The 20,311-nt window shown below is 27.9% G+C and overlaps 1 protein-coding gene, 1 long non-coding RNA gene and 1 other non-coding gene across 3 annotated transcripts; 2 read left to right on the top strand and 1 right to left on the bottom strand.

The window, feature by feature from the left end:
- The first annotated feature begins 874 nt into the window (after positions 1-874).
- On the top strand, positions 875-3,484 carry LOC108324857 (beta-conglycinin beta subunit 1). Its single transcript, XM_017557786.2, has 6 exons — positions 875-1,838; positions 1,921-2,096; positions 2,186-2,266; positions 2,368-2,655; positions 2,754-3,018; positions 3,177-3,484. Exons 1-6 carry the CDS (start codon positions 1,070-1,072, stop codon positions 3,359-3,361), a joined length of 1,764 nt encoding a protein of 587 aa, XP_017413275.2. The 5' UTR covers positions 875-1,069; the 3' UTR covers positions 3,362-3,484.
- An 11,129-nt stretch (positions 3,485-14,613) lies between these two features.
- Positions 14,614-15,520, bottom strand: LOC128195768 (uncharacterized). The gene is made up of 3 exons (XR_008247614.1): positions 15,297-15,520; positions 14,959-15,072; positions 14,614-14,821 (listed from the first exon to the last, which is right to left on the bottom strand). It is a non-coding gene; the product is annotated as an uncharacterized LOC128195768 (long non-coding RNA).
- Positions 15,521-16,817: 1,297 nt separating this feature from the next.
- Positions 16,818-16,890, top strand: TRNAF-GAA (transfer RNA phenylalanine (anticodon GAA)). The gene has a single exon. It is a non-coding gene; the product is annotated as a tRNA-Phe (tRNA).
- The last annotated feature ends 3,421 nt before the right edge of the window (positions 16,891-20,311 follow it).

The raw sequence follows: 20,311 nt of genomic DNA, 5'->3' as shown, positions 1-20,311 counted from the left end.
TTAAGATAAGAAAATTATGTGAGATTTCTATGGTGCCATCATATATTTGAAGATGTCACCAAAAATTTCCAAAACTATTGTAAGAAGAATAGTTACTCCAACATAAAAAAGAAGTCTGAACTATGCAATGGTTAATACATACATAAACCTTCTACCTTGTACTTTAATAATACCGTTTAATACATACATAAATTTTTTTAATGTGCCTGTAAGTACACCTTAAAGAACTTAAAACAAATAAATCATTTAATACATCAAATGGTGATAACTATGTGTTATTTAAGTAATTAAAAAAATCAACTTAGTAATACTTGTAATATTTTTAATATTCAAGACTAAATTAAAAATATATTTTGTTATAATAACTAATCTAGATACTTTGTAGTATTTATTATATTATTTGCTACATTTATTATTTTTCGTTTTTTTTAATTTGGCGTGTATGTTTAGGACATATGTCAGAGATATAATTATTCTTCAATTACAGCGTCTTACACGTATGTACGTAGTTATTATGTGTCCCCTTTTCATGTGAGTTTTCTTTGAAATATACTAAGTTTGATGACAGCAATATGTTCTTATCATGTATAGTGAATATCTCCTCCATTGTCACCTTCACTTCCTTTTCTTTATCCACCAGCTGTTCAAGGTATCCTAATCCATATATATCCAAAAGGACTGCACCCAAATGCCATGCACAACAACACGTAGCTGTTCACCATTCCCTTTCTAATGACTCATCATCTAAGATTACGAATCCACTCATACACCTTTTTTTCAATATTTTAATGTGAGTAAATCATTCTCAGTAACCAATAAACTTCTCTTACGATGTTTATAAGTTCAAGCCAACGTGAACAAACCCCAGAACCTGTATTTTCTTCTGCCAGCTCAACTCTGCTCAATTGGACACACGTCAACCTGCAACCGATCCCGTGGCAAAATGTGTACGCAAGCTAATCAAGAAATTCTTCTATTGAATAACTATAAATACCCGTAACTTAACTCCGTGTTCTCATCAATGAAAGCGAGTGCAACAATTTAAGCGGTTGCTACATATATTACTGCGATGAGATCACAGTTTCCTTTGTTCCTGGTGCTGGGAATAGTTTTCCTAGCATCCGTTTCTGTCTCATTAACGGAGAAGCCGAGTTGGAGCAAATGTGTGCAGACATGCGAGAGCGAGAAAGATGCGTCCAGGGTGCAAAAATGCCAGCTTCGTTGCAAGCACGTTTCTGAGCGTGGGGAGAAAGAAGAGGAAGAGGAAAGAGTGATTCCTGAGCCCCACCCATCACACGAGAAGAAGGAAGAGGAAAAAGAAGAGCTTCCACCTCCACACTCAAGAGAGCATGAGCGTGAAGAAGAACAATGGAAAGGACGGCAACGTCGTGAAGATCCGGAAGAGAGGGAGAGGGTGAGGCAGAGGGAGAGGGAGAAGGAGGAAGTAATGAGGGAGAGGGAGAAGGAGGAAGAAATGAGAGAGAGGGAGAAGGAGGTAGAAATGAGAGAGAGGGAGAGAGAGAAGGAGAGAGAGAAGGGAGAGAAATACCGCAGACGTGAGAAGAAGGAGAAATGGGAAGAGGTAGAAGAAGATCCAGGTTTCCCAAACTCAGACTCACAAACACAGAACAACCCTTTTCACTTCAGCTCGAATAGATTCCATACTCTTTTCAAGAACCAACACGGTCACATCCGTGTCCTTCAGAGCTTTGACCAACGAAGCTCCACACAGCTTCAGAACCTTCGAGACTACCGTGTTGTGGAGTTCAAGTCCAGACCCCACACCCTTCTTCTCCCTCACCATGCAAATGCTGATTTCCTCCTCGTTGTCCTTAGCGGTGAGTAATTACTTAATACAACCGATTAAATTCCGTCTCTTGCTTCTTGTATAAATAATGGTAATCAATTTTCTAATTACAGGGAGAGCCTTAATTAACTTGGTGGAACCCGACAACAGAGATCCCTACTACCTTGACCCTGGTTATGCCCAAATAATTCCTGCGGGAACCACTTTCTATTTGGTTAACCCAGAGAGAAACAAAAATCTCAGAGTAATTAAACTCGCCATACCCGTTAACAAACCTGGCAAATTTGAGGTATTTTCTTTTCTTTAGAACCTAATCAATCATTTTTTCTTTTAATCTGTTTCCAAACGTGAAGATCAATATTTTTCCTTTCTCTCTAGAATTTCTTCCTATCTAGCACCCAAGAACAGCAGTCCTACCTGCAAGGGTTCAGCGAGGATATTTTAGAGGCCTCCTTCGATGTACGTAATCAAGGAATCATCTAATTAAATTCCCACTTTCTGGTTTGTGTAAATGTCACACTATAAATATTACCATTATATATATTTGCTTAATTTTATAGAGCAAATTCGAGGATATAAGCAAGGTTCTGTTTGGAGAGGAGAGACTGCGGCAGAGGCAGCAAGAGGGAGTGATTGTGGAACTGTCAAATGAAAAGATTCGGGAACTGAGTAGAAAAGCCGAATCCAGTTCAATGAAAATCAATTCCTTCGAATATAAACCGTTTGACTTGAGAAGCTCCCACCCAATCTATTCCAGCAAGCTTGGCGCGTTTTTTGAGATCACCCCAGAAAAAAATCCCCATCTTCAGGAGTTAAATATCTTCCTCAATTATGTGGATATCAAAAAGGTAAGCGCAAAAACCTTATTGACTAACAAAACTGGACAAGTTGAGTTCTGTTGAGAATGATATATTTTTTTGTGTGTTTTCTTGGTTACCATATATAGGGAGGTCTTCTTCTGCCACACTACAATTCTAAGGCCATAGTCATACTAGTGGTTAATGAGGGAGAAGCAAACATTGAACTTGTTGGCCTAACAGAACAACAACAACAGAAGCGGCAAGAAGTGCAGAGGTATACAGCTGAGTTGTCTAAAGACGATGTATTTGTAATCCCAGCAGCTTATCCAGTTGCCATCAACGCTACCTCCAATCTGAATTTCTTTGCTTTCGGTATCAATGCTGAGAATAACCAGAGGAACTTCCTTGCAGGTATATCTATGTGTATATATATATATATATATATATATATATATATATATATATATATATATATATATATATCAATTTGAATATACTTCTATTGTTTGTTTTATGGGGTTGTTTGTTTACAATTTGTAATGCGTGATTGGAAAATTGAAAAATTGAAGGTGAGAAAGACAATGTGATTAGCGAGATACCACGACAAGTGTTCGAGGTTGCGTTTCCGGGGAGTGGTGAGGATGTGGAGAAGCTAATAAAAAAGAAGAGAGAATCATATTTTGTGGCTGCGCAGCCTCAGCAGAAGGAGGAGAATCATATTCCTTTGTCTTCAATATTGGGCGCTCTCCACTAAACATGGCCATCAACTAAACTCTACGGTGCAGCAGTTCATACCGAGCGACGAAAGTATGTAATAACTTGAGCACCGCTTTTGTATGAAGAATAAATAAATTTAGCATTATGTTGTATTTACTAATTTGAAGCGACTATAATGCTCCCGATCTAAGAATGTATTTATTAACATAAAACGTCTTGTTAAAACTAGATATTGACTTAACTGATAAATATATAATGAAATGAAAAACAAAGATGACTCCTAAATATGTAATGAAATGAAAAACAATGAAATGACAATACAATCTATGCTAATGTTAATTTCATTATAAATATATACATCTATTTTGATCAGAAAACCTTTTAAACTACATGTGCAATTGGAAAACACCCTCTATGGACTCCATTGCATTCTACAAATCATGGTTTGGCTCGTCCTCTGCTTCCAACTTAGGCTCGTCTTCTGCCACCAATTTAGGATGCACCTCATTCTTCTTAGGTGATGGGGATGTGGGTGGGGTCGAGATATAGTTGTTGTAGTCTTCTTCTGTTGGTACAGGATATTCTTTTGGTCCATTATCTTCTACTAAGCTGTCTACAACATACAAAGATATTTCAATTAAATTAGAGAGCCTAAATTTATCAAGTTTCTTTATGAAGAAAACACCCACAGGCACATTCAAATCTGAAACTTGATTTTTAATTTAAATTCAAATCAACTCAATCAAACAAAATGAAATCATTCCGTGGAAAATTCAAAACCTGAAGTAATGAAAGTGAGAAAAAATATTATAAAAATTATTGACAAAAGTAAGTTACATGATATTTGGAAGAGTGAAATATGGAAATCCTAACTATGATGACAAAATCAGAACATGCGTGTATAACTTTTAGGAATGATCATGACGTGTATGATTTTACTTTTAACAATAATGCGAAATGTTTAAGATATAGACAGACTTAACCTCTTGAACGTTGCATAGTCATAAAACAATGAGATGAAAATGAAACTGCACGTGTTAACTTCCAAAAATCAGGTACGGGAAGAGAGATACGATATCCATAAAAATTAGATTACCGCATAGTGCTGGGTTTTTGCAGCGACCATTACACCACCACTTGCAGAAAGATCGAGGGTAAATGCAAGCTTCAGTGCAATAATTGTAGCAGCCTCTGCGTTTTTCTTCAAAGGTCTCAGCTTTAACACATGCAACGACTACATGGCAAACCAACAACAATGCAATGTATTTGTCTCCCATCTCACCTTCTTACTTATTCCTTTGTTTTCTTTTACTGGTTGTTGGCAATGGTGGTTTGTTAATAATTCCTCCTTCCCTAGTTCCATGCCCTAGTTTTCTAATTATGATGGGCACATATATAGCTGGATAAATGACTCCTAAACCGCATATCATGTCATGGTTATTTACTAAATTTTGGGATCTTGCTATTAAGTGTCAATATATTAATACAAAGAAAATATATATTTGCTAATTATTTGCATAAAAATAGGTTTTGCTTTTCCTTGTTACGATGACACATTCTTTATCGGGTATGTCAGAACCTTATCTTGCTTTCAGTTTTGGAGACCATTATTTAGACGGTTGAAAAAATAAAAACTAGTAAAGATATAGTTCGTTTGGAATAACATTAATAATGACACTGAATAGGAAGATCCCAAAATTTAGAAATAAAGCATGAGATAATTTGCGGTTGAGGAGTGATTTATCCAGCTATATATGTACGGCCATCATTGCTAGAAAACTAGGGCATGGAACTAGGGAAGGAAGAATAACAAACAAAGCACCATTAGCAATAACCAGTAAAAGAAAACAAAAGTGAAATGGGAGAGAAATACGTCGCATTGTTGGTGGTGTGCCTTCTGATGGGTGTATCTGTTGGGGCAATGACATTTGAGGAAAAACGAAACGACTGCAACAGTTATTGTAACCGTGCTTGCATGTTCCCCACCTCATTCTGCAAATGGTGGTGCGGAGGCCGCTGCGAAAACCCAATACTTTGGGGTTAGTTCATTTTCTTCCACTTCATATTCAATATTAATCACTTCCATAACATGCTATATGCTTTTTTCTTTCATTAGGTTCAGATATCTATTGACTCCTAATTTTATTTTATGTTTTGCTGGAAAAACAAATATATAGAAGACAGCCTAATTGAGGATGTATCAAAGAAGTATCCTGTACCAACCGAAACAAGTTACAAGGCTTATAAGGCTGCACATCCTGAAGAAAGTTCTTCCAAGACTGAGATGTAGAACAAAATGGAAACAAAAGACTGTGTTTGCCAAGGTTTTCATGTTAGATTCGAATGTGTAGCCCAAAAGCTTCCCTTATCAAAATAAACTATTAGATCAAAATAAATTATTGGAAAATGTTCTTAAACAATTTTTTTTTTCAAAAATTTGTTAAAAATAGTTGTTAACATTTCATAGTCCTAAATTAATTATTAGCATTCTATAGCATCTTCGTAATGCTTTTACATTACTTTGCTATAATCTAACATTTTTTGTTTTAGTTTCTAATTTTGTTTTTTTTACCTTTGACCATATTTTGTACTTCTATATTAATATCAGTTATGTATGAATTTTTAATTTTGTTTTATTCTATATTAATATCAGTTATGTATGAATTTTTAATTTTGTTTTATTTTACCTTGACTGTTTTTCCTTTTTTTTCTCTTTTCATCTCTCACCACCTTTCTCCCTTTCTCCATCTCCCTCAATCTCCTACCAAATAAAGTGATTGAAAATCCTTCCTATTTTTTTAAAAATAACTATAATGGTTATTTTATCCTTGTTTTAAAAATAAAAGTTAGAAAATCTTACATTTTATCTTTTGATTAAATTTAAACTACATATTTCAATTTGATAAATTTGATAAAGTCTGAACATGGAGAAAAAAATTTAGTTTTTATGAAATATTTTGACTAAGTAAAATGAAAACAATAGTAAAAAAAATTAATAAGAAAAGAAAAAAATATTACTTAATTAAATTTATATATATTAAAAAAATTATGTAGAGAAAGTTTCTAAGCAGTAAGAAAAAAGAAAAAAAAATATTTGTTTTGGAATTTTATCGGCTGTTCACCCTTTTTACTTGTGCCAATCCAATTACTTTTATTATTATTATATGTAGTGAAACTTACTTTAATATCATTATGATCAAATCCACTTAAATAAGGATAAAGTAATATAATAAATATAAATCTCAATACAATTATTATTTTATTCACATGAATTTAAAATTACTTAATCACATACATACATATATCATTTCTGTAATGAGTTTCATCTATAATAATTCATTCACATACAACGATATATAACATCTACAAGGAGCAATACAATTACAAAGGACAACAAGCCTGCAAAGAAGCAACACACTAAAAAAGGATCATATTACAGCATTAGGTATTTACATATACAATCGCATCTCACACGCATTCCAAATATACATTTGTGTAACCCGGTCCAACCGGATCCATCTTATTAGAATTGGTGTATTAAACGTGTAAGCTAGTAACCGGATCCATCTCATTAGAATTGGTGTATTAAACGTGTAATCCGACCAGATCTATCTAATTAGAATTGGTGTATTAAACGATTAGCTTACTAATTCATTTAATTATAAAAATTTTTTTAAATAAAAAAATTATAATTTTTTAATTTAAATTTAAATAAATTTTATCTTTTTTAATTTAAATTTAAACAAATTTTACTTTAAAATAATATTAAACTATAAATACCATTCAAAATAAAATAAAAATATCATAATTTAAGTACAATTTAAAAACAAATACAAAAATTGAACAAATAAGTTTATAATATTAATAATTTTTATCACTTATCCATTTCTAATATCATAGTTTTGAATAGATAAATCTATAATATTTTTCTCTCTTGAAATATCTTTGTTTTTATTTCATCTATAATATAATAAAAAAATGTTAACTAATAATATTAAAATATAAAATAATAAATAATTAAATTAAATTAAGTGAATTGATGAGCCAACCCAGCTTACCATAGGTTCAACCCGGCTTACCATGGATTCAACCCGGCTTACCATGGATTCAACCCGAGTAAAGATGAACTGGATTTTAAGTAAGTGAGGTTGAAAACTAACCCATATAAAAAATTATATTTTTTTTAAATCTAATCCAACTCAAACCTATAATAAATCAAGTTGACTCCCGAATAACTCAGGTATTTCATTATTCTTTTAACATGAAATATATCACAGAATATATATCATAATTTTCTTAACAAAATTATAAACAGAAACTCCTTCTTTGTACCTAAAAATAACATATTTTATCTACCTTTCTCTCACTTGAATAATAAATCTCTTGATTGAACGAAAATCGTCGCTCAAGCCTGGAAACTCCAAATAGCAAATGTCTTCGTTTTATTTTTACTTGAACGAAAATACATTGGATACAAATATATGCAAAATTGTAAAAAAATTCTACAATTAACGAGATCAATCCAAAACATTTCAGAATAATTTCAACAATAAATAAACACCGTCTCTTTTATAATTCATAACATCAAAATTTTGTTTATAACCTCAAAAGGAATCTCAAACTTCAATTTCATTTGAACATTACATTCCCCTATAACAACAATTCACCAAACATTTCAACATAATATCTTTTATATATATATATATATATATATATATATATATATATATATATATATATATATATATATATATATATATATATATATATATATATATATATATATATATATATATATATATATATATATATATATATATATATATATATATATATATATATATATATATATATATATATGAGGAAAAAGAAAACTAACTGTAAGAAAAAATTAATCGATTTAGATTTAAATCGGTCCAAATTTTATTTTCTTCCATAAAATGAGTTTTTATTGGAGAAAAGATGAAAAAGAAATTAGAACTTTAAAAGAAAAATAGAAATAAGTTGCAAGAGATTTTTTAAAGAAAAAAGATAGGTGAAGTTTGTAAAATGAATTACAAAATAATTAAAATTGTAATTTATATATTAAATATAACTTCAAATTTCAATGTTTTTTATTTTTAAATATTAGCATTGATGTTATTGATTATAACCACGATTATTATTTTTATTAAATCATAAAATTTTAGACTAATAGTTAAAAATTATTTTATCATTAAAATTACTAGGATTCATGTCTTCACACATTTGTATCTTTACTTTAAAAAAACATTTAAATTATCATTTTTATTATATATATTATCAATAATTTATTTAAATTGAATCACAAATACTAGTCTATAGCTAAAAATGTATTATTATTAATATTAACATTATGATTATCTTTTAAAAATAATTGTTTAAAGAAATAATATTGATAAAAAGTAAGGAAGAAGTTAATGAAATTGTAACAATCCTAAAATACTTTCAAGGCACATGTAGTCTATCATGTTATTAATTAAACAAAAACTATTACATTAACTTTAATTTATTTTCTACTAACATATATATATATATATGTATATATATATATATATATATATATATATATATATATATATATATATATATATATATATATATATATATATATATATATATATATATATAAATTTTTATCTACTCGTTTTACTACTGTAGCACGTTTGTAGAAGGATTTGGAATTATAAAAAATGTTGTCGTTAAAAGTGAATGTTAAAATTAACTGTTATTCTAACTGATATTAATATAGAAGTACAAAATGTGGATGAAGATTAGATAATGAAACCTATTCATCACACTCATCTCTAGTTTTATTACTGAAAACTTAAAAGTATTTTTTAAAATGGACTGATATTAATATAGAAGTAAAAAATATGGTCAATGTAAAATGAAACGAAATTAGAAAGTCAATAAAATTAAAAAATTGTACATTATAGCAAAGTAATGTAAAAGCATAGAATGGTAATAATTTATTTTGATGAGGGAAGCTTTTGAGGTACTCTAACACAAAAACCTTGGCAAAAACAATCCATCTACTCAGTCTTGGAACTTTCTTCAGGATGTGCAGCCTGATAAGCCTTGTAACTTGCGTCTGTTGGTACAGGATACTTTTTTGATGCATCATCGTCCATGCTAGCTTTTATATTATTATTTTTCAGCAAACAAAAAAAAACAAAATTAAATTATTGGTCAAATGCATGTCTCTACCTAAACAAACAAATATGTAGCTCCAAGCTGCATTCCATATATAGTATACAACACAAATATTTTTCAAATTAATTACGTGAAGTTAGTAAGTTAGAAGTCATTAATTATGACAACGATATATCAATATTATAAAAGGAAATAGGTTTGTAATATTTGGTACTGTAAGAATATTATTACTTGGAAGCAAATTAACTTATGATAAATAAATACTTCAATATATCTGATATGTATATGATATTTTAAAATATTATATCGATATGTATTAATAAAATATATAATATATAAAATAGTAACATTTTTATAATAATAATAATAAGTTATAAGTTTCTATTTTGAAAATATTTAATACATTTAATTTTAATTTATATTCACATAACAATTATATATATTGTATTTTTAAAAAATTAGAAAATTTTTAATATACACGTATGTATTAAATTTTATTATTTTTAAAATAAGCTTATCCACGTATATGGTAGAAATTAACTAACCAATAAATGGTTTTTCGCAGCCTGCTGTGCACCACCAATTGCAGAATTTGGCAGGAAATATGCAACTTTCCACACACAATCTCGCGCATTCTTTTCGTTCTTCATCACCCCAAGGGAATGCCTCAACACATACACCCACCACAAGGCACACCAACAACAATGCAACGTATTTGTTTCCCATCTTCACTTTTTCCTATTGTTTTTCAAATGTCTTACTGTCTTTTGGTGTTGCTTTTTTTTTTTTTAAATATGCAATAACTCCTTCCCTTCCCTTGTTCCCCTTCCTAGTTTTGGAACAATAGGTATATATAGCTACATAAAATGACTCCTCAACCACACACAATGTCATGGTTTCTTGCTAGAATTTGGGGTTCTCGCAACCAAGTGTCATAATTTAATGCAAACAAGTTATAAATTAACTATTTATTGTCATATGTGACAAAAAGTATATATGACACCAAATTTCTACTCTTTCAAATTAAATTTATACTAAAATATTACGACGGTATCAACCCTTGTAAAAAACAAGACACCAAACATATATAATGTAAAGTTAGAGACTTTTATATCATATAATACTTCTTATAGAGACTTTTATATCATTAAATTGAATTAATAAAGCACTAAAAAAAAGGAAAAGTAAAGTATTTCCATTTATTAGTCAACCATGACCTTGATTTTTCTAATGAGGTTAAACACAAGTTTTTTATTTGGTAATTGTATTAGACAGCTAAAAGTGTCACAAGACAATTAGGATGACCGTCCTAGGATCATACTAACGATCGTTTTACAAAATAATTATATTTAACGTTAATTAATTAACATCAAATCATAATTATTATTAATTGGATCATGATTAGTTCGTCAATAATATGAAACTCATTCTAAAATTTATCAATACAATTTTAAGATAAAGAGGTAGAAGATGACATTCAATACATATTAACGGTTAGAACTGTCATTATTACGTCAGGCTTTCGCCCATTGCGGAAAATTCCCCACTGCTATCTCCCGTAGGAGTCTGGGCCATGTCTTAATCCCAGTGTGGCTAATCATCCTCTCGGACCAACTACTCATCATCGCCTTAGTAAGCTATTGCCTCAATAGTTAATCAGACACGAGCCCCTCCTCGAACGGATTCCTCCTTTCACTCCTCAACCTAGGGGGTATTAGCAGTCGTTTCCAATTGCTGTTAGGTTTTTACACGTTATTCACTCGTCCCTGGAAACACCACTTCACGTTCAACTTACATGTGTAAGGCATGCCGTCAGCGTTCATCCTGAACCAGAATCAAACTCTCCATGAGATTCCTAGTTGCATTATTTATAGAATCTTTACTGACTTTAACATTAGAGTGTCTTTTATAAGTAATCTCAGACTTTAAAAATATTCGTAATACAATAACAAGTTCATCTTAATCTCATATCTGAAATAGTTTATAACTAACATGTTAATAAATTGTTTTGATATATATAGTTGCTAAGATAGTGACATTTAAAAAATAATAATTTTTGATAATCAAAATAATATATTTAAATTAAGTATAATTTTTTTATTTAATTTTATATAAAAAAATTAAAATTCAATTTTCACAAGTAATTAATGTTTTCGAGTTTATCACTTTCACCTTATATATATAAACAAAAGATAAATAATAAATATACCTTTCTTAATCATTAATAACATTAACTTCTTCCCTTTAGCAGCTATATGAGAGGAAGTTGATGATATGAAACAAAAATACATGGAAACATGTTATCCTAATTATCCCGTGAAGTTCATTTGTGTATATATAAAACAGTTTTTTAAAACCCACTAAGAGAATCATGTGCTTGCCCCCCAAAACCATGGACACCTAAAAGAATTATTTGTTTCTAACCACAACCAATAAAATTATGCTTGTTAATGGAGGACTATATATCATTAATATATTTTTTAAAATATTGATTATATTATTCGTAAAATTCTTTGTTTATCTATCTATCTCTCTCTCTCTCTCTCTCTCTCTCTCTCTATATATATATATATATATATATATATATATATATATATATATATATATATATATATATATATATATATATATATATATATATATATATATATATATATATATATATATATAAACATGAAAATTCTTAGATACTCCAACCCATATACAACTACATAAACTATACAACAAGGAAAATTATTTTACAATTTAGAATTTAGAAACAATGGATTTGTCTCCAAAGTTTTCACCCTTACAAAAATTGATAATATTTTACTATCTCTACAAAATAATCTCCCTTAAAAAACGACCAGTTATACTTTTATTAAACAATATAATCATCACCACTCTTCGTCAATATTGACCCGTATACAATTAAGCCCATGCTATTGTAGTTGGTCACTGATAGATTCAATTAAAACTTCTCAAATTAAGTCAGGTCATTTAATAAGTAGTGAAATGAGTAACATACTTTAAACACGGATTATATTGTTTGTAAAAAACCTTCTATATATTGACTCAAACTTATAAAATTTTGTCACTGATACCATTTTACGAATAGAAAAACACACAAAATTTTATTGATTTGTTATACACTTAATTAAAAATAGAGACTATGCTTAAGATAGTGTTTCTAAATGCTAAAAGGTGGTTTGAAAGTAAACTGGAATAACATAGTATTTTATTGTCTAACTGCTCTTTGAAAATCACAACTTGAGCTAAATAGGGCAAAACAGAAAAATAACAAGTTGCAGTAAAATATGCAATTTAAATATTTAATGATTTAAAAATCATAAATTATAAATAAATAATAAAATGTCAATCAGTAAATTTCTAAAAATTAAAATTTTTCTATCGGTTTTAATACACCACTAAAATAAAATCACTATAAAAGTTCTTTTTTTCTATAAGTGTTAGAGAGACTTGAAATCTATAACAAACATAAAAATTTTATGTCTTTTTATTTAATAATAAAATAATTTATGTTAAAATATATTTTAATTTTATTTAAAAATTATTTTTAAGTTTTTTAATGATATAAAATTATTTATTAAATTATAAGAATTAATTTGATTTAATATTTTTTTAATAGATAATAAGTTAATTTGTTTAACTGTGTGAAAACATTGTGATTAATAAGTCTTTATTATCTTTAGTTTTAAAAAACTTCTTCCGAAGTTACTGATACCAAAATTATTAACATTATTTTAAAGTTAAAATCATTTTTTGGTGTTCTAATTCGTTTGAAAAATTTAATTAAATTCCTATTTTTTATTTAGTTTTTTAAAATTTTCAACAAGGATTCACATGTTCATATCTCTTACGTGTTAATTTATAATATTTTTATTTTCTTCATTTTTTATAAAAAAAAATACACTGAATCACTCCACTTAAATATTCAAATTAATTTTATTTTTTACGTTTTTAATTTCAATAAAGGAATCCCTATTTTAAAATTATTATATATTAAGTTGAAGATGTAAATTTATCAGTCAAACAGAGAAAAATACATTTTTTTTAATTATTTCAAATATTAAGATTTTTTGTTTTATATTTAAATTTTTAATATTTAAAAAAAGCTACAAGTTTAAAATAAGTATTTTTTAAAATTTAGTTTAAAGTAAAATTAATTTCAATTTTTAGGTAAAGTGATTTAATCTATAAATTTGAAAAACTGTTTAACATGTACATATAAATGATAATTAGATTTAATTACTAATTTGATCCATTGAAAAACAATTTTGCTCTAGTTTAAAAATAAATTGTAGCTGAATTTAATCAAAATTTTAAATATAAGAATTAAATTGAATACAAAACATTCTCATGTAACATTCACATTACACTTGATAGAAATTTTGTCTAAAAAATGAAAAAATAAATAATTAAAAATACCATAAACTGACACGTGACATGTACAAACACGACATTAATGTTAATATAATGGGAATAACCTCATATGTAAAATCTAGATAACTTAATTAAACAAAATAAAAATTAGAGATCTAATTAAATTTTCTAAATGAATAAAAAACAAAAAATAAAGAATTTTACTTTTATTCTATAAGTTATATATGCATTTAGAAAAGAATATATATATTTTATATAATTAAGAATGAGTTAAAACAATAAAATTTTGTTATGATTGTTAAGAAAATAAATACATCATAGACTCATAGTATCTTAAAGTGTCAAATCTCTTTCTTTTCTTTAATAAGTACTCAAATTCAATTTTTAAATTTTAACTTTTTCATAAACATGTTTAGCTTGTTTTAGAAATATTCATTAATAAAATAATTAAAAGAAAAACTTATTTGGATAGAAATATATTACAATTAATTTAATAAAAATATATTAGTATAATTTATTTTTGAAACATCTTTTTAAGATGTCTAAATCAAAAACTTGTTAGGACTTAAGTCGGTCCTGGCTTGAATAATGTATTGAAAGCAAAAGAGCTTATATATGCAGACAAATTTAGTTGTAGAATGTAAGCATAAGTAAGAGAAGAAGTAGTATTGGTGAATAAGGAAAGAAGAAACGAGAATAATGGAAAAAGAATTTGATATGATATTATTATGATTATGGAAAAAAAAGGAGAGGGAAGGAGGAAAAAGTGAATCAAAATGCAATGGCCAAATTGATGAGAAAACTTTGTGAGTAAACATGGTAATGTCCTTCACCGGAAAGCCTTCCTTTACATACTGTTGGGCTCTTGGGTGACAGCGCTGAGACGCGTAACTCATCTTCCTCAGATGGTACGGGACGCTTTACTCATTGTACAGGCTATCTGAAATCAATCCAAACACACTTTGTAATAACTATATGCATATACCTTATTCTTACAAGGTCATACATACAAATTTGTTTTCACAATGTTATTTTTGTCTTCGATATTTTATATCATTGTTTCCAGAGAGAACCTACCATCTTTCAATATTTTCAATCCACTGGAAGTTGCCTCTGTCAGCTTCTCAAAATTTTGATGACCACGTTACATGCACTAATGAAGTTTACTTTCTACTGCTCATTTTCATAAACCTGCAGAAGAAAACAATCCAACACCACACAACAGAACAGAAATTTTGGTTTGAAACACCTCATTACTTAGTAAGGTTCATGATATTCAAATTTACATTTTATGAATATGAGTATGACCTAAAACCGAATAGCTACATAATATGTTTCTACTTTTAGACACTAAATTGTATAATTAATTATATTAAAAGTTTTACATTGATTAGAGAAAAAAGAAATGAAGTTACCCATATTGATTGGGTATTTGCAGGCTGTAGCACACCAGCCATCGCAGAATGGTGTGGGGAAAAAGCAACCATGCCAGCAGTGACCGAAGCAATCCTTTTGCAAATCGGTGTATTCCTCCGCCTCAACACAAACAGCCGCAGCCACAACAAGGCACACCAACAACAACAAGATGTATTTTTTCCCCATTTTCTTTTATTTTATATTTTCCTGCTGTTAGTTCGTTTCTTTTTCCTCCTTCCCTGCCTTGCTCTTTCAACTATCATTACCATATATACCTCCTTAAGTGCCTCCTTCACCACAAATAATCTCGCACTTTCACTGCTATAATTTCGCATTCTTCCTACCAGGATTCCTCCTCCTAACCAAACAAATTATAATTTAACTAACTATACTTATATATTTAGATAAAAAACATATATAGGGTTTCCTATTCTTTCCTCCTTTATCCATCAGTATATAAGATTATTATTTAAAACAAATAAATTATAATTTTTTTAATAATTTAAAACCGGAACGAGATACGGAGACAGACAAATTTGAATATATTCATCTTTCTCCTCGTACTAAATCTAAATAATGAGATATTACTCACTATACCTAATTAATCAACATCAAAATTAAGAGAGATTCAAACATATGCATTACATCTATCGTTTACTTCTCAGACTTTTGCTTATCTTCACTAACAGCCTATATACTCCTATAAATGACGATAACAGACTAAGTAAATATAATTATAAAATAAAAAAATTAATTAAATAAAATGACATTTAAAATGCTTCAGAGAGTGAAAATAATATAGAATAAATGAATGATAAAATAAATAAATTTAAAGACACTTCAATAAACAAAAATAATATAAAATAAACAAACAAATAAACTTAAAGATAAATATCTTCTTTTCTTCCCTACATAAGAATACATTAGTATTAGAATTGGTACGTAGTACTTGAGACTGCTTAAATTTTCTAGAATCTTGTTTGCTTCTAATTATTTTTCTCTTGTGGTCTACTATTATTTCTCTCTCCTTTTCTTATCATGATTTCTTTCTATCTGTTTACAGGTTAATAGAATTCTTTTTCTTTTTTTTGCAAGTTATGAATACAAAAGGAGATAATTTTTATCCATGAAAAAAATATTATGTAATTTTTTTTCATATATTTTAATATATAAATATTCTGTTCTCGTACCATTTTATTCATATAAATCGAAAAAATAAATTAAGAAAATTTTAATTATACATTTTATACTACTATACAAACTTATTTAATAATTATATATATTGATCTCAACCATACGTGTTATATGTTAGAGGTATAAAAAAGTTAGAATTTAAAGTAATTATGTGAAATATAAGGACTAAATTAGCAGTTAAATATTATAAAAAATTGCCCTCCAGTCATTTGATTCATAATTTTTTAAAATCTTACAAATTTCTGTAAATAAATATATTTGATCAATTCATAGTTGTACGAGTTAATAAAGATTATTAAAATCTATGTGGCATTCTTTATACATGTGCGGGGATAGCTCAGTTGGGAGAGCGTCAGACTGAAGATCTGAAGGTCGCGTGTTCGATCCACGCTCACCGCATTTTTGTTTTAGTATATGTCATTATACTGCTTTACAATTATTATCTTTTATGCCTGATTACTCTAAATGTTATTATTAATATTAAACCATCTCTTACAATATTTCGGTCAAAGTTACACTTTTATGCAGACATCAGAGTTTAATTATTTTAATTAATATAATGATTAGAAAATAACCATATAAAAAACCATAATATCAAAAACATCAATTATTATTTATCGCTATTAACGCTATCTCATGTAATAAAAAAAGTAAATTAAAATTAACTTACATAAAAAACAATAAAACACCATCTCTCAAAGAGAGACAAATGAAAAATATAATGAAAGTCTTATCTTTGTAAAAATTAAAATAAAAATGTAGTAATTTAAATATTAAAAACTAAAAACTGACGTTTAAAAAAGCTACTTAATTAAAGTATAGTATTTAAGAAGAGGATACGAATTGGGAAGTACTAAACCCAAAACAACAGTAATATCAATATTAATCAAGGTTTTCATCAAATAAAAAAAAACAAAAAAACTAACTATGATGACAAATGAAGTATAGTCCTAAAATGTCTCGAGTTCACTACGGTTAATACTATATCAATATTATGAGGTTTAACCATTACATAAAATATCTTAGATATTATATTTATTATATAAAATATCTTAGATATTATATTTATTACATAAAATATCTTAGATATTATATTTATTACATAAAATATCTTAAACGGTTAAGATATTTATAAGCCACTAACCACATTTTTAGGTAAGGTGGTTATTTTTATTTTGCTCATAAATATAATGACAGGACAAAAGTTCAGGTACGTTCTCTTTATATCTAGAGACCCTAAATAATATCTGAGAGCCGTATCATAATCACTCTCTTGAGAGCTGAGGCTCCATAACTCACATCTGACTTGAGCGTCCGAGTATCTTTGCAGGTACTCCCCCTCCTTTGGCGAGTATGAACAACAACAATTGGAGAAGAGCAAGCGTCCCAGGCAGCCAGGAGCAACAAAGACACACCGGACAACATTTACACCGAAACAATGACAAATGAAGTATAGTCCTAAAATGTCTCGAGTTCACTACGGTTAATACTATATCAATATTATGAGGTTTAACCATTACATATCCGTATCTCAAATAAGAATTCATTTCCATTTTTCATATATACTTATAATACATATAGTTATGCATGTGTTGTTATACAAATTTAATTAATTATTGATGTGCTTTAAAATAATTAATTTTTTTAAAAGTATTATTTAATTAATAGTTTGGTTCTTATATTTAAATATTTAACTTTTATATTTATCTTTTATTTAATTCAATTGAGTCTCTATTTTATAAAAAAAACTTAATACTTAATGTGATTCTTCAGTTAAATGTTGAATTGAACTGAATGTAACAGCATTTGAAAATGTTGAAGTGTAAAAATTTAAATAACTTGACTCTATGGATATTTAAATTGCTTGATAAATATTTTTTTTGTATATACATTTTACTTTTATTAATTATTTTATCTTTTAAATTTTATAATTATTTTTTAAAATATACTTTGTATAAATTTAATACTATTTATTTTAATAATTAAAGAATTAATTTTATGTTTTATTATTATAAAGGAAAGTGAACACATATCCGTTTAAACACGTGTGTTTCTATTTGTATATATAAATAAAATTTTGATTTGAATATAAAATCATATTAATGAATAACATATGTTTAGGTTTAACTATATTAAAATAGTTAAACAGTCAAACTAAAAAGCAATATGTCAATTCCATTCAATCATTCATGTGTTAGTTATATTAAAGGAAATAAATAGTTGAAATAAAAATGATATATTAATTATTCTTCTTTTTCTTTATATGAAACACAAATGAAATATATATTTATGACTATTAATAAAGAAAATTGATTTTTAGTAATTATTTGTTATAAGCTTGTTGGTATATATATTTCAGTGCTCATTTCACTTTTATTAATACAAATTAATTTTATTAATTATATATTTTAAAAATTTTGTAATTGTTATCTGAAAATATATTTTTTATAAAATTAATAACATTTTATATTTTAATAATAATTAAAAAATATATTTTTTAATATTTTTATGGTTATAAAATAAGAGTGGACATGCATATATATATCAGTTAAAGAAAAGGAAGTGTATGGTTGATGGAAAAAAGAAAGAAGAGAGTGAGAAGAAAATGGATAATATTTAATTTAATGATAGTTATAATGATCTGTGGAAAGGAGGAAAAGAAGGACATGAATAAGAAAATTGTGTCCTCTGGTTGATGAGAAAACCCCATACTAAGACCGAATGACTGTATTTTAGGTCTCAATGAAAGCCTTGCATTTCTCCTGCGTAGTCGTCTTTCTTCAAAGGGGCTTGAACCTTCCTTGGGAATTGTGGTGCTTCTGCGTGTGCTTTAGCCAGATTTACTGCATCGTATATTTTAAAATCACAAACTCAGCAATAATACATATGTTTATCAAATAAACACAATTAATCCTCTACGTAAAGAATTATATGAATCACGATATCAATACGCCAGTGAAATCTAATCCGTAAGATGAAGAAGAAATGAATTTCTGTATATTCAATGTTGTTGATTGATTAGAAGAACTGAGGCGAAAAGAAAAATGAGACGTATACGTAAATAGATTAAGTTATACCGTTTTGAATCCCTGTGGATGCACAACCGAATCGACAGACGAAGGTGCAAAACATTGTAGGGTTTTCTTTGCACTGATAATCAAGACAACTGTTAACGCATTGACTCATGCGATCTATTTGAGCATCAACACCTCCAGCGGCTACGAGCCACACCACCAGCAACACTGCAACGTATTTGTTTCCCATTTTAGGTTTTTCCTTTATTTTCGTTTCCTGTTGCTGGTGGTTTTCTTTTCCTTTTTCCTTCTTTCTTCACTTTACTTTTGGAAGATAGATCGGCTGTATATATAGCTCCGTAAATCGTTTACGAACCACAAACAGAGTCAAAGCTAAAATTTGGGTTCATGTAATTACACATCCTAACTTTAAAAAGTAATAATATTTTCAAATACACAAATTTTTTATAATCATTTCACACAACTTTTCATTACTTTTTTCTTTAAAAAAAATCACTTTTTTATAATTATTTTATCCTTAAAATTTTATCTTCTTTTTTTGTTATTATAAATTTGAACTCAAAAAAAGGTTAAATGTGATTATTAGCATTTTATGAGTTTTATTGTCTAGATAGATGTGGATGGTTTTCCAAGCAAAAAAAGATTATTTTCCTAATCAGTTTATTTTGCAACGCTGCACTACGATGCTAACAACGGTCTTGAAGTCTGTTAATGAAGTTAATCTGTCCACTTCTAGGTTTTTACGAGAAATGCTTCTACAACAACAGTTAAACATGCTAGTTGAT

This window comes from Vigna angularis, chromosome 3 (assembly GCF_016808095.1).
Source record: "Vigna angularis cultivar LongXiaoDou No.4 chromosome 3, ASM1680809v1, whole genome shotgun sequence".
NCBI lineage: Eukaryota > Viridiplantae > Streptophyta > Magnoliopsida > Fabales > Fabaceae > Vigna > Vigna angularis.
The sequence above is the reverse complement of the archived record's forward strand: the minus strand, read 5'-3'. Positions and strand labels throughout refer to the sequence as shown.